Source organism: Protomyctophum bolini (genome assembly GCF_963924005.1).
Source record: "Protomyctophum bolini genome assembly, chromosome: 8".
In the NCBI taxonomy this organism is placed as follows: domain Eukaryota; kingdom Metazoa; phylum Chordata; class Actinopteri; order Myctophiformes; family Myctophidae; genus Protomyctophum; species Protomyctophum bolini.
Window position 1 is genome coordinate 1034857 of NC_137869.1, and position 14389 is coordinate 1049245.

At 49.7% G+C, this 14389-nt stretch overlaps 1 protein-coding gene across 1 annotated transcript in view; it reads left to right on the top strand.

Moving 5' to 3' along the window:
* Positions 1 to 14389, top strand: part of apc2 (APC regulator of WNT signaling pathway 2) — a gene marked incomplete at its 3' end in the record, with an annotated part of 67254 nt that overhangs the window by 30546 nt on the left and 22319 nt on the right. Inside the window, exons 8-18 of the mRNA XM_080769630.1 lie at positions 625 to 717; positions 1369 to 1503; positions 1621 to 1671; positions 1789 to 1981; positions 2529 to 2768; positions 6792 to 6890; positions 9078 to 9217; positions 10488 to 10585; positions 11479 to 11575; positions 12995 to 13209; positions 14146 to 14329. Coding sequence (XP_080625756.1) covers positions 625 to 717; positions 1369 to 1503; positions 1621 to 1671; positions 1789 to 1981; positions 2529 to 2768; positions 6792 to 6890; positions 9078 to 9217; positions 10488 to 10585; positions 11479 to 11575; positions 12995 to 13209; positions 14146 to 14329 — 1545 coding nt within the window. The remainder of the gene's footprint in view (positions 1 to 624; positions 718 to 1368; positions 1504 to 1620; positions 1672 to 1788; positions 1982 to 2528; positions 2769 to 6791; positions 6891 to 9077; positions 9218 to 10487; positions 10586 to 11478; positions 11576 to 12994; positions 13210 to 14145; positions 14330 to 14389) is intronic.

A 14389-nucleotide genomic window follows, 5' to 3' on the forward strand; every position in this document is an offset into this window, starting at 1 on the left:
ATCATATCCCTTAATCTGACCCAATTAACATCATATCCCTTTACCTTAATCTGACCCAATTAACATCATATCCCTTTACCTTAATCTGACCCAATTAACATCATATCCCTTTAACTTAATCTGACCCAATTAACATCATATCCCTTTAACTTAATCTGACCCAATTAACATCATATCCCTTTAACTTAATCTGACCCAATTAACATCATATCCCTTTAACTTAATCTGACCCAATTAACATCATATCCCTTTACCTTAATCTGACCCAATTAACATCATATCCCTTTACCTTAATCTGACCCAATTAACATCATATCCCTTTAACTTAATCTGACCCAATTAACATCATATCCCTTTAACTTAATCTGACCCAATTAACATCATATCCCTTTACCTTAATCTGACCCAATTAACATCATATCCCTTTACCTTAATCTGACCCAATTAACATCATATCCCTTTACCTTAATCTGACCCAATTAACATCATATCCCTTTACCCAAATGTACAAATGTTATTATACACAATGTATTTAAAAATGTGCACGCACGCACCGCACGCATGCACGCACGCACTTTGAGGACCTCGGGACATTAAAGCCACCTGTGTCTCCCTCTCTGTTAGATCTCTGCCGCTGTCACGCCATCTGGTGGCGACTCTGAGAATGCATCCTCTGCTGCCACTGGCCTGGAGAACGCAGGAGACGGAGGGAGCAAGGTACGCACGTGCGCACACAGACACACACACACACACACACACACACACATACACACACAGAGCCTGATGGGAACCAGACAAATGTACACGTTCCAAAAAAACCTATGAATCGTTTTTATTTGAGACAAATCTATATTTAATGGGATCGTCACCCCAGCATCTGGCATCGAATGGAGAACATCACAGCCCTACAGGCCTCATACACACATGCAGAACACATGTTCTGTGTTCTGTCTGTCTGCGTTCGATGGCCTCCTCAATGCTTTTCCAATGGACGTCACATGGTTTGCCCAACATTTGTGTTTGATGGCTGTGTTCTGCCCAGCAAACAGAAACGAATGGTCAATCACTCTGGTCCATGCTGGCCAACAGGGTGTCACACAGTATTGCGTGTCCATATACAAGAAGGTGTTACACAGTATTGTGTCCCCCTGCCTCCAGGTGGAGATGGTGTTACATAGTATTGTGTCCCCCTGTCTCCAGGTGGGGATGGTTTTACATAGTATTGTGTCCCCCTGTCTCCAGGTGGAGATGGTGTTACATAGTATTGTGTCCCCCTGTCTCCAGGTGGAGATGGTGTTACATAGTATTGTGTCCCCCTGTCTCCAGGTGGAGATGGTGTTACATAGTATTGTGTCCCCCTGTCTCCAGGTGGAGATGGTGTTACATAGTATTGTGTCCCCCTGTCTCCAGGTGGAGATGGTGTTACATAGTATTGTGTCCTTCTGTCTCCAGGTGGAGATGGTGTTACATAGTATTGTGTCCCCCTGCCTCCAGGTGGAGATGGTGTTACATAGTATTGTGTCCCCCTGTCTCCAGGTGGAGATGGTGTTACATAGTATTGTGTCCCCCTGTCTCCAGGTGGAGATGGTGTTACATAGTATTGTGTCCCCCTGTCTCCAGGTGGAGATGGTGTTACATAGTATTGTGTCCTTCTGTCTCCAGGTGGAGATGGTGTTACATAGTATTGTGTCCCCCTGCCTCCAGGTGGAGATGGTGTTACATAGTGTTGTGTCCCCCTGCCTCCAGGTGCAGATGGTGTTACATAGTGTTGTGTCCCCCTGTCTCCAGGTGGAGATGGTGTTCTGGCTCCTTTCCATGCTGGCCAACAGGGACAAGGAGGACATGTCCCGCACCCTCCTGGCCATGTCCAGCTCTCAGGACAGCTGTCTGGCCATGCGCAAGTCTGGCTGCGTGCCGCTGCTGGTGCAGATCCTACACGAGGCTCCGGGGGGCGCCAGCGCAGAGACCGGCGGAGGAACGGGTACAGTATACGGCTATGATATGCAATATATATCGGAATCGCATGATTGCAAATTATTTCAGATCGTACTTATTCATCTGTTGAAAAATAACGACAAAAGTTGATCTTCAATAAGCAGTGGTGGAAGGAGTACTCTTTCTATCAAATTACCACAATGTAAAAATACAGTAAAAGTTCTGTATTCAAATACAATAAAGTTTGAATTTACTCGTTAATTGACATGTATTCTATTATACAAATATACCACTTTATTAAATTGGATGTGACAACAGTGTTAATTGGTACTGGTCATTTACCACATTTATTGCACGCCCACACGGTGATAGACAGACGGTCCCATCCAATCATCTACCAAGTATCTTGAAAAAAAAAAGGAACAGCCCCGTCATCGAATTTGCTTCCGAGATCCCAGATCCCAATAAGCTGTGAAACTAATTTGTGTAGCAAAGCTTCTTGGATCTGGCAGCGTCAGGTTACGAGATAAGACCCTGTTGTGACGAATAAACGTTGACTGACTGACGGACGTATTGACCGTCGCCCCCTGCAGGCTCGTCGGGGGGCTGCAGCCGCGAGGCCAAGTCCCGCGCCAGCGCGGCGCTCCACAACATCGTGTACGCCCAGGCGGACGAGGGTCCTGGCCGCCGCGAGATGAGGGTCCTCCACCTCCTGGAGCAGATCAGGAGCCACTGTGACAGCGGATGGGACTGGATGGAGACCCAGGCCCAGAACCACAGCTCTGCTGCCGGGACCGCCACGGGACAGCCCGGGACCACCACCACCACCACCGGTCAGTTTCATTCATTGAGATTAGTTGCGCTGCCTTCGACAGCGCTATACTTCTCCAGTAGTGGTGCAGAACCCAGAGTGATATATACTTCTCCAGTAAGCAGCTGTCGTCACACAGTTTGAGTTCCTGCTGTCAAAATGGCCGCGCCTATGTTGGCAGCTGGCCAGCTACGCTGGATTTTTGTCTGGTTTGTCCTGTTTTTATGTTCCACGTTATGTGTAAACGGTGTAAATTCAGTGGCTGTATATGATCGACATACCTTGCTGAACATCCGACACACAGTGACATGCTGTCTGTCCCGTCGACCTGAGCAATGGAGCTCTCACCGGGCCCTACGTCTCGAAATCCCCGGTAACATCTGGGCGTCCTCCTGCTGCTGTCCTAGGACTAGGCGGGCCAAAAGACGCGGAAATCGAGCTGGAGTCGCGGTGAAGCGTCGGAAACAAATCCGAGAGCAGACCCATGCTCCCTCCATGGCCTGGTCCACGGAACTGCCTCGCCCCCGGCCCATCCTCCTGGTGTATCCATCGCGACGATCGGCCCCCGCTCCTGAGATCCCCCGGTGGCGTCCTGGTTCCCGAGCCGTGTGCCTGCGGCCTCTACCCCGGGCCTCCTCGTTCGGTAAAACTGGATCCGACTCCATCAGCTTTGGTTTAGTCAACGCTAGATCCATAGCCAACAAATCGTTCTTTTTGAATGATTTCTTCGTTTCCAGGGACCTGGATTACATGCTGATCTCCGAGACGTGGCAAAAAGCAGACGACTGTGCCTCTCTCAACGAGCTCTGCCCAGGAAACTGTTCCTATTCCTGCGCCCCGAGGTCCTCGGGTCGTGGGGGTGGGCTGGCTGTAGTCCAACGGGATTGTTTCTACTCGCGGATGGTGAATTTCGGAACATACTCATCCTTCGAGGTACTCGTAAACAAAATCGGTCGCACTAACCCCTTCCACTGTGTGCTAGTTTACCGTCCGCCGGGGAAAAACAGCTCGTTCCTCGCTGAATTTGGTGACTTTCTAGCATCCATTATTCGCCTGGAGAGAGTCCTCTTGGTCGGGGATTTTAACGTCCACGTTAACAAAAGCACGGACACGTTTGCTACTGACTTTCTAAATGTAACGGAGTCGTTTCATTTTACCCAACACGTTTCTGGTCCGACCCACAACAAGGGTAACACGCTGGACCTTGTGTTCACGATCGGGTTAAAAGTTACTAACGTGTGCCTAGAAGAGCTCTTAGTGTCCGACCATAAATGTGTTCTGTTTGGCGTGTCCTCTGATGATGACTTTGTCCCGGAAAGGCGTGTTAAACAATCGCGTATTGTGAACAGCACATCTGTGAATAGTTTCATTACTAGGTTTGATAGCGACAATGTTTTGATGTCCCCCGATGATGACGTCAACTTTTTGGTAAACAGTTTCAACGTGCGCTGTGCGTCCATTCTGGATGACGTAGCCCCCTTAGCAACACGCAGCGTCCGCCCAGTGAATCCCTGCCCTTGGCTTGACAATAACATCAGTGAAATGAGACGAAAATGCCGCAGGACTGAGAGGAAATGGAAGTCCTCTCAGCTAGAGGTCCATCGTCTCTACCTCAAAGACCTAAGGGCGGAATATAATGTTTCAGTAGGGCGTGCCAGGGCTGCATATTTTAGCAACATCATTTCATCCAGCAAACACAACCCCAGAATATTATTCCAAACCATCAACACACTTGTCAGCCCCCCTCCCCCTGCTACACCTGTGTTGTCAAACGAGGACTGTAACAGCTTCCTTCAGTTTTTTATTTCCAAGGTTGCTAACATCCTGTCAAACATTACTCCCTCCCCTTCCCCCCCTCCCCCTCTCCAGCACGCCACACAAGCTTCTCTGAGCAGTTTCTCACCGGTCTCTCTGGAAGATCTCACTATTTTAGTGAGCTCCATGAAGTCCTCCTCAAGCCCACTAGACATCCTGCCCACTTCCATGCTAAAAGAAGTTTTTAGCTCTGTTGGCCCCAGCTTAGTGTCCATCATTAATACTTCATTGGCCTCTGGCTCTGTCCCAGCCTATTTTAAGGAGGCGGTCGTACAGCCCCTCCTCAAAAAACCAAACCTGGACCCCACCATCCACAACAACTATAGGCCCATCTCTAAGCTGCCGTTCACATCTAAACTACTGGAGAAGGTTGTTGCCGAACAGCTTACCTCCCACATGTCACAACACAACATTTCTGATAAATATCAATCTGGTTTCCGTAAACAACATTCCACGGAATCCGCACTGCTCAGAGTGTCAAATGACATTATGATGTCCAGCGACTCTGGTGAGTGCTCGGTGCTGGTCCTACTGGACCTGAGTGCGGCATTCGACACGGTCTGCCACAGCATTCTGTTGGAGAGGCTCAGCGAGTGGGTGGGCATCTCCGGGAGCGCCCTTGATTGGTTCGCCTCGTACTTAAGAGATAGATGTTTCTCAGTTGCCGTGGGTCCTTTTAGATCGGACCCTGCACCCCTCTCGTGTGGTGTTCCACAGGGGTCTGTATTAGGTCCACTTCTTTTTGCCATTTACATGCTACCTCTAGGCCCCCTCATAAACAAATTCTCTGGCATTAAATATCACTGTTATGCGGACGATATTCAGCTCCACTGCTCGTTCAAACCGGACAAACTGGACATTTTAACCACCCTCCAGGAGTGTCTGCTCGCCATTGACAACTGGCTGGGGAGCAGCCTCCTGCAACTGAATGCAACCAAAACGGAGGTGCTGATTGTTGCTTCGGACAAGACCGTCACTAAAGTGGCGTCCTTTATGGGGTCACTCAAGGGAAACATCCGCCCACACTTAAGGAATTTGGGTGTGGTATTTGACCAATCCATGCACCTAGACAACCACGTCAAATCACTCACTCGCACCTGTTTCTTTCACCTCAGAAATATTGCAAAACTCCGGTCCATCATCTCCCACTCTGAGCTAGAACTGTCCGTACATGCTTTTATATCTTCCAGGTTAGACTACTGCAATTCACTTTTCACCTGCCTCAACAAAACATCCATTGACAAACTGCAACTGGTTCACAACGCAGCCGCCAGATTACTCACCAGGTCAAAAAAGTCATGTCACATTACACCCATTCTAGCCTCACTGCATTGGCTCCCGGTACAATACAGAATACATTTCAAAATCCTCACTTTCACCCACAAAGCACTCCACGGCCAAGCCCCTGCCTACATCACTGAACTGATTCAACCTCACACAACCACACGCTCACTCCGTTCAGCCGATCAGCACCTCCTCGTGGTCCCCAGGACCAGATTAAAAACAAAGGGTGACCGAGCTTTTGAAGTGACAGCCCCTAGGCTGTGGAACGCCCTCCCCCTGGACCTAAGAACTGTCCTTTCTGAGGCCTCTTTTAAAAAACAATTAAAAACACTCATGTTTAGACAGGCATTTGGTCATATATAATCACTGTTTTTCTACTGTTTGTGTTTTTATTTTTGTTGCTATGTTGTTTTTTTCACTGTTGACCCTGTGAAAATGGCTGCTGCTGTTTTTATAGTTTTAATTTTGTACTATTGTAAAGCACCCTGTGCACTCGTGCTGAGAAGGGTGCTATATAAATAAAGGTCATTCATTCATTCATTCATTCCCAAGGGAGCCAATCGAGAGGCTGATAGACAGTATAGGACCCTTTATGCACACATTTCGTTGAAGAAAGCTATAGTGGTGAGCATTTATTTAGCAGACTTTGCGCCACACATTTCGCTAACTTTCCCCAACTGTCTCCTTCCGTGGCTGGTTTCCTGTGCAGATATCCTGGACACTGTATTTAGACCCTCACAGTATTAACCCATTCTGGGAGTGGCGCGCTACGAGCTTGTAGGTCTGCTATTCTTTGAAAAATCGAAGAACGACTGACATTTTTTAAAATCTGATCTCAGGTCAGAATGGGTTAATCAGAACCAGTGTGTGTCCAGTGCGGAAACCTCGTATGAATCTGATCTCAGGTCAGAATGGGTTGAACCCTTTTGCTCTCTCTCCTCTCCAGACATCCCGGAGCCCGTTGACCCTCAGATCTGCCAGGCCATGTGCGCCGTGATGAAGCTGTCCTTCGAGGAGGAATACCGCCGCGCCATGAACGAACTGGGTGAGTTTACTGTATCTATTTAACCAGGAGGAATACCGCCGTGGGCTGCACTTCCTGGTTGTCCAGGATCTCTTCTTCTACTTTGGTATTTCGCGCATTTGACTGGCTCTGGTCTCACGATCCCGCCTGGTGTAACGGGAGGGAATGTGTTAACCAGTAGAAAAACACATTTGTATGTGGATATCATTTCTTAGGTGTATGTAAGTTCTTTTCAGATGTGGTTGCTAGTCATGGCTGCCAGTTCCCACCTGATGTTGTGTGGGAGTCCAGACTGCTCCAGACCGTTCTGAATAACTGCTAGCTTACATAATGTCTTGAGGCTCGGACTGAAGTCTAAGACATACAGGTCACCAGGTGTTTTGGTTCCTCCAAAGAGGACGATACGGTCTCCCATCATGCAACAGCCCATCCTATACATCTGAGACGGTCCTTTCCCCTTGGGCTCAACCTTCTTCCAGGAGAAGGTCTCTGGACTGAATTTCCACACTTCATTGAGTAACTTGTGACCGTTCCAGCCACCACATATGTACAGCTCTCCATTGTAGGTAAAGGCTGAATGATCATCACGTCCTTCTGGTAGAAGCTGTGGAGAAGGTGTGTCCAGCCAGAGGTTGGTCTCTGTGTCAAACACTCTGATGGTGTTGTAGTACTGATCCCACCCCCAATAGCCCCCAAATACAAACATCTTTGTCCCGATGATGGTAGCAGAGTGACGTTCTGTAGCAGGAGGTGGAGTTCCTCTGGTGTTAATTAAAGTCCAGACCATCGTGGTGGTGTCCAACTTGTAGATGTCATTAGTGGGTCCAGTCCCGTTCCATCCTCCATAAATATACATGACCTTCCCCAAAACACAGGCTGAGTGGTTCATCTTCTCTGGGACAGGCCCAGAAACATCAGGTTTGGACCATCTGTGGACGTCGACATCAAAGGCATGAAGCGGGTTTAATCCCAGGATGTAGACGGTATGTTCAATCAGCACAGCTGTGTGGTCCCGGCGCATGGAGGGACCTTCACAGGGACGTTCTCCTCTTCCAGGGGTCTCTGGGGTCAACTTGACCCAGCGCAGAGACTCTGCGTTGAAGACGAGAACCTCAGTCCCATCTCTGTCGTCGACATCCGTTCCGAAGATGTACACCTCGTTCCCCACCGCCACAGCTGCATAGAAGCATCTACGTGGTTCTCCTTTCAGATGTAGCGTCCAGCAAAGCATTTCACACGTCAGACAGGCCTTCGTTCAGGGGCAATGAATCAGTGATTCAGTGAGTCAGTGAATCAGTGAGTCAGTGAGTCAGTGAATCAGCGAATCAGTGAGTTAGTGAATCAGTGAATCAGTGTCAGTGAATCCGTGTCTGTGTAAGCAAGTCCTCTCAGAGAAAGTTCCTCTAAATAAATGACACTTGGTTCACTCGACATTTCATTTTAAAGGACAATTAACACGGTTGTGATGATGACGTTTGTGATGTCATCGTGTCATCGTGTGTCCAGTGGAAACCTCGTATGAATCTGATCTCAGGTCAGACTGGGTTAATCAGACCAGTGTGTGTGTCCAGTGGAAACCTCGTATGAATCTGATCTCAGGTCAGACTGGGTTAATCAGACCAGTGTGTGTGTCCAGTGGAAACCTCGTATGAATCTGATCTCAGGTCAGAATGGGTTAAACAGGAAGGTGGGGGCCCCACAGCCTTTAGCTACATTGTCTCAGCGATGCGATACAAAATCACAAATTATTTAACGATCGTCGGGGCGCGCGCCTGCTCACCATGGACAGCTCCTGAACCTTTGGAGATCTACGGCGCTTTTTTCGGGATTTTTTTCTTTTTTTCTCCGGGTTATAATGGAGGCTGGCGTCGGCTGTTCGCCGCTTCACGAATTAATGAACCATGTGAACTGTGCTACATATAATAATGCAATTCATTATTGCGTCTTTGGGTCGATGGTTCGAATCCCGGCTCCTCCTCCTGTCCACATGTGGAAGTGTCCTTGGGCAAGAAGACACTGAACCCCACACTGCCTCCAGTGAGCCGGTCGGTGTGAGCTCTTCCACCGTCGGTGTGTTAATGAACCGTTGTAAAGCGATTTGAGCACATGGAAAAAAGCGGTATGAAAATGCAATTCATTATTGTGTGTGTGTGTGTGTGTGTGTGTGTGTGTGTGTGTGTGTGTGTGTGTGTGTGTGTGTGTGCGCAGGTGGGATGCACGTGGTGGCGGACCTGCTCCATCTGGACCAGCAGACCTACGGCCTCCAGAACGACCCCATCAACCTGGCGCTGAGACGCTACGCGGGCATGGCTCTGACCAACCTGACCTTCGGAGACGTGGTGAACAAGGTGAGTCTGAGACGCTACGCTCTCCACCTATCGGGACTAAAGGCCTTCATACTATACACGGAGAACTACAACATGACGTCACTGAGCCGCTAAAACTACAACATGACGTCACTGAGCCGCGGTGCTAAGAGTCTCACCTGAACACATCTCTCTGGAAAAATACAACATGACGTCACTGAGCCGCTAAAACTACAACATGACGTCACTGAGCCGCGGTGCTAGCATAGAGTTATTATACAATAGAGAAGACACCCAGAGGAAATCCTGAAGCGCAATGGACATAGTGGCCGAAGAAGGTATTGCAGTTTGGTAAGGTTTTGCCCTCAAACACATGAACGCGCACTAGGCTCCGTCCACTCTGCCGGTCGCTCGCGCGTTCATGTGTTTGAGGGCAAAAATCCAGAATGCACAGGGCTCCTAAACCGGAAGGAGGAGTGGATTCGCCTCATGCGCTTCTGAGCAACTCAATGCAAGTGGACGGGAGGAGAACTTGGGTGTCTTCTCTATTGTATATATACTCTAAGGGTGCTAGAACTACAACATGACGTCACTGAGCCGCGGTGCTAGAACTACAACATGACGTCACTGAGCCGCGGTGCTAGAACTACAACATGACGTCACTGAGCCGCGGTGCTAGAACTACAACATGACGTCACTGAGCTGCGGTGCTAGAACTACAACATGACGTCACTGAGCCGCGGTGCTAGAACTACAACATGACGTCACTGAGCCGCGGTGCTAGAACTACAACATGACGTCACTGTGCCGCTGTGCTAAGAGTCTCACCTGAACACATCTCTCTGTTTTTACTAAGCACCGTTTCGGTGGTCACCTCATCACCTAAACCTGTAGTATGAACAGGCCTTCAGGCTGTCTAACGGAGGTGGTCACCTCATCACCTAAACCTGTAGTATGAATAGGCCTTCAGGCTGTCTAACGGAGGTGGTCACCTCATCACCTAAACCTGTAGTATGAACAGGCCTTCAGGCTGTATAACGGAGGTGGTCACCTCATCACCTAAACCTGTAGTATGAACAGGCCTTCAGGTTGTATAACGGAGGTGGTCACACTTTTTTTGACCAGCTCAACGAGATCTATATCTCTCAGTATGTATGGATGTGGTAGGCTGGCCCACATTTCTATTTACCTGTAACTTCATAATACTGAATAATCTCTCTCTCTCTCTCTGTGTCTCTCTCTCTCTCTCTCTCTCTCTCTCTCTCTCTCTCTCTCTCTCCCTCCTCTCTGTGGGTGTCTCTCTCCCCCCCAGGCCACCCTGTGTTCTAAGAAGGCGTGTCTCCAGGCTCTGGTGGCCCAGCTGTCGTCAGACAGCGAGGAGCTCCATCAGGTGGTGTCGTCCATCCTCAGGTGTGTTAGCTGCATTATGTATGTCGTACGTACGTACGTATACGTATGTACATAGGTACATACGTAGGTACGTATACGTACTGTATGTATCTACGTGTGTACGTCGGTACATACGTCCGTATGTCTGACGTGGTGTGATCCATCCTCAGGTGTGTTAGCTGCATTATGCATGTCGTACGTATACGTGTGTACGTATGTACCTATGTACATACGTGGGTACATACTAGGCCTGTCAAAAAAAATTCGAGTTAGAATCGCGATTCTAGTGCCGTCCGATTCAGAATCGATTCTCATTTTCCAAAAATCGATTTTTCATTTTTTTTTTTTCTTTTCTTTTTTTCCTTTCACAAATGTACCTGTGCATGCAATGCATTATGGCCTGGGTTTCTGCATAGTGCATTTACTACCAGCTAAGCTAAGCCTGCCAATTGTTTTTATTTTACACCTGTTTTAATACTAATGTATTGTTCTGGTATTGAGTGAGAAGAGATTTTGTAACTTTTGTACTGGTTCAAATTTGTGCAAGCTAAATACATGAGACATGTTCTTACTCTTGGATTTAACCTTTGTGTGTTTAAATACTCATACTAAATGTACTCTGCTTTCATGCCAGAAGACTGGAGTAGATCATGCTAAAATTCTATTTAATTGTTTTTAATAAATAAATAAAAAATCTTTTTTGAATCGAGAATCGAAAAATCGAAAAGATCGTTTTTGAATCGAATCGTCACCCCAAGAATCGGAATCGAATCGAATCGTGGGACACCTAAAGATTCGCAGCCCTAGTACATACGTAGGTACGTATACGTGTGTACGTATACGTATGTACCTATGTACATACGTAGGTACATACTGTACGTCCGTGTGTCTGACGTGGTGTGGTCCGTCCTCAGGAACCTGTCGTGGAGAGCCGACAGCAACAGTAAGAGAGTTCTCCGAGACATCGGCAGCGTAGCAGCGCTGATCACCTGCGCCCTGCAAGCCACCAAGGTACGCAACGCACGCACACACGCACACGCACGCACGCACAGACACGCACGCACGCACAGACACGCACGCGCACGCACAGACACGCACGCACGCACAGACACGCACAGACACGCACGCACGCACAGACACGCACGCACGCACAGACACGCACAGACACGCACGTACGCACGCACAGACACGCACGCACGCACAGACACGCACGCACGCACGCACGCACGCACAGACACGCACGCACGCACGCACGCACGCACACACGCACAGACACGCACGCACACACGCACGCACGCCACTCCCATGGAGTTATATAGAGACCCTCTGACAACCAGTCGGTGGACATGTCCCCAACTGGACATGTCCCAGCCCTAGCCGTTGACTATCATTGTGCCGTTTGTGCGCGTTCACGTATGAAACATTCGTTCACGTGTCATGGCCTCAAACACATGAACGTGCGCAATGATAGTCAACGGAGCAGCGCTGGCTCGAGCTGCAATGACAAATTTGGCCACTATGTCCATTTCGCCTCAGGGTTTCCTCTGGGTGCCTTCTCTATTCATATATACTCTAAGGTCCCAGCTTGTCCCAGCTCTGTGGTGGACATGTCCCAGCTCTGTGGACATGTCCCAGCTCTGTGGACATGTCCCAGCTCTGTGGACATGTCCCAGCTCTGTGGATATGTCCCAGCTCTGTGGACATGTCCCAGCTCTGTGGTGGACATGTCCCAGCTCTGTGGACATGTCCCAGCTCTGTGGTGGACATGTCCCAGCTCTGTGGTGGACATGTCCCAGCTCTGTGGACATGTCCCAGCTCTGTGGACATGTCCCAGCTCTGTGGTGGACATGTCCCAGCTCTGTGGACATGTCCCAGCTCTGTGGTGGACATGTCCCAGCTCTGTGGACATGTCCCAGCTCTGTGGACATGTCCCAGCTCTGTGGTGGACATGTCCCAGCTCTGTGGACATGTCCCAGCTCTTTGGACATGTCCCATCTCTGTGGTGGACATGTCCCAGCTCTGTGGACATGTCCCAGCTCTGTGGACAGCTCTGTGGACATGTCCCAGCTCTGTGGACAGCTCTGTGGACATGTCCCAGCTCTGTGGACAGTTCTGTGGACATGTCCCAGCTCTGTGGACATGTCCCAGCTCTGTGGACAGCTCTGTGGACATGTCCCAGCTCTGTGGACAGCTCTGTGGACATGTCCCAGCTCTGTGGACAGCTCTGTGGACATGTCCCAGCTCTGTGGACACGTCCCAGCTCTGTGGACAGCTCTGTGGACATGTCCCGGCTCTGTGGACAGCTCTGTGGACACGTCCCAGCTCTGTGGACACGTCCCAGCTCTGTGGACAGCTCTGTGGACAGCTCTGTGGACATGTCCCAGCTCTGTGGACATGTCTCAATGCTGAGCCTTGTTTTCTCTCCTGAAGGAGTCGACTCTGAAGAGCCTGCTCTCGGCGCTGTGGAACCTGTCCGCTCACTCCGTGGAGAACAAGGTGGCCATCTGCTCCGTAGAGGGCGCTCTGGGCTTCCTGGTCAGCACGCTGACCTACCGCTGCCAGACCAACTCTCTGGCCATCATCGAGAGTGGAGGAGGGATCCTCAGGAACGTGTCCAGCCTGATCGCCACCAGAGACGATTACAGGTAAACCTGATGAGTTATTTCACCTGCGTAGATTACAGGTAAACACCTGATGAGTTATTTCACCTGCGTAGATTACAGGTAAACACCTGATGAGTTATTTCACCTGCGTAGATTACAGGTAAACACCTAATGAATTAATGACTTTATACACCAGAGAGGATTACAGATTACATTTTGACATTACATTTTACATAAAGGGACGTCTTTCTTCAGCAATCGTGGCTACAGAGATCCCAGATGGAAGTACGTTGTGAAACGTGTAAGTTCCCTTAGAGGTGAGAAGTTCAGTCACACGAGAGAGACTCAGAGTAGAGTCGCTGCTTCTTCGCTTGGAAAGGAGCCATCTTAGGTGGTTCGGGCATCTTGTTAGGATGCCTCTCGGGTGTCTCCCTAGGGAGGTCCTCAATGCACGTCCCACTGGGAGGAGACCCTGGGGCAGACCAAGGATCACGTCCCACTGGGAGGAGACCCTGGGGCAAACCAAGGATCACATCCAACTGGGAGGAGACCCCGGGGCAGACCAAGGCGCAGATGGAGGAACACATCTCCTCCTCCACACAGATCCTAACCTTGTCTCCTGTGTCCTCCAGAGAGGTCCTAACCTTGTCTCCTGTCTCCTCCAGACAGGTCCTAACCTTGTCTCCTGTCTCCTGTCTCCTCCAGAGAGTTCCTAACCTTGTCTCCTGTCTCCTGTCTCCTCCAGACAGATCCTAACCTTGTCTCCTGTCTCCTGTCTCCTCCAGACAGGTCCTAACCTTGTCTCCTGTCTCCTGTCTCCTCCAGACAGGTCCTAACCTTGTCTCTTGTCTCCTGTTTCCTCCAGAGAGGTCCTAACCTTGTCTCCTGTCTCCTGTTTCCTCCAGACAGGTCCTAACCTTGTCTCCTGTCTCCTGTCTCCTCCAGACAGGTCCTAACCTTGTCTCCTGTCTCCTCCAGACAGGTCCTGCGGGACCACAGCTGCCTGCAGACCCTCCTGGGTCACCTGCGCTCCCACAGCCTGACCATCGTCAGCAACGCCTGCGGCACGCTGTGGAACCTGTCGGCGCGCAGCGTCCCAGACCAGGAGCTGCTGTGGGACCTGGGAGCTGTGGCCATGCTGCGCAACCTCATCCACTCCAAGGTGAGTTAAATACCTCATTCACTCCAAGGTGAGTTAACTACCTCATCCACTCCAAGGTCA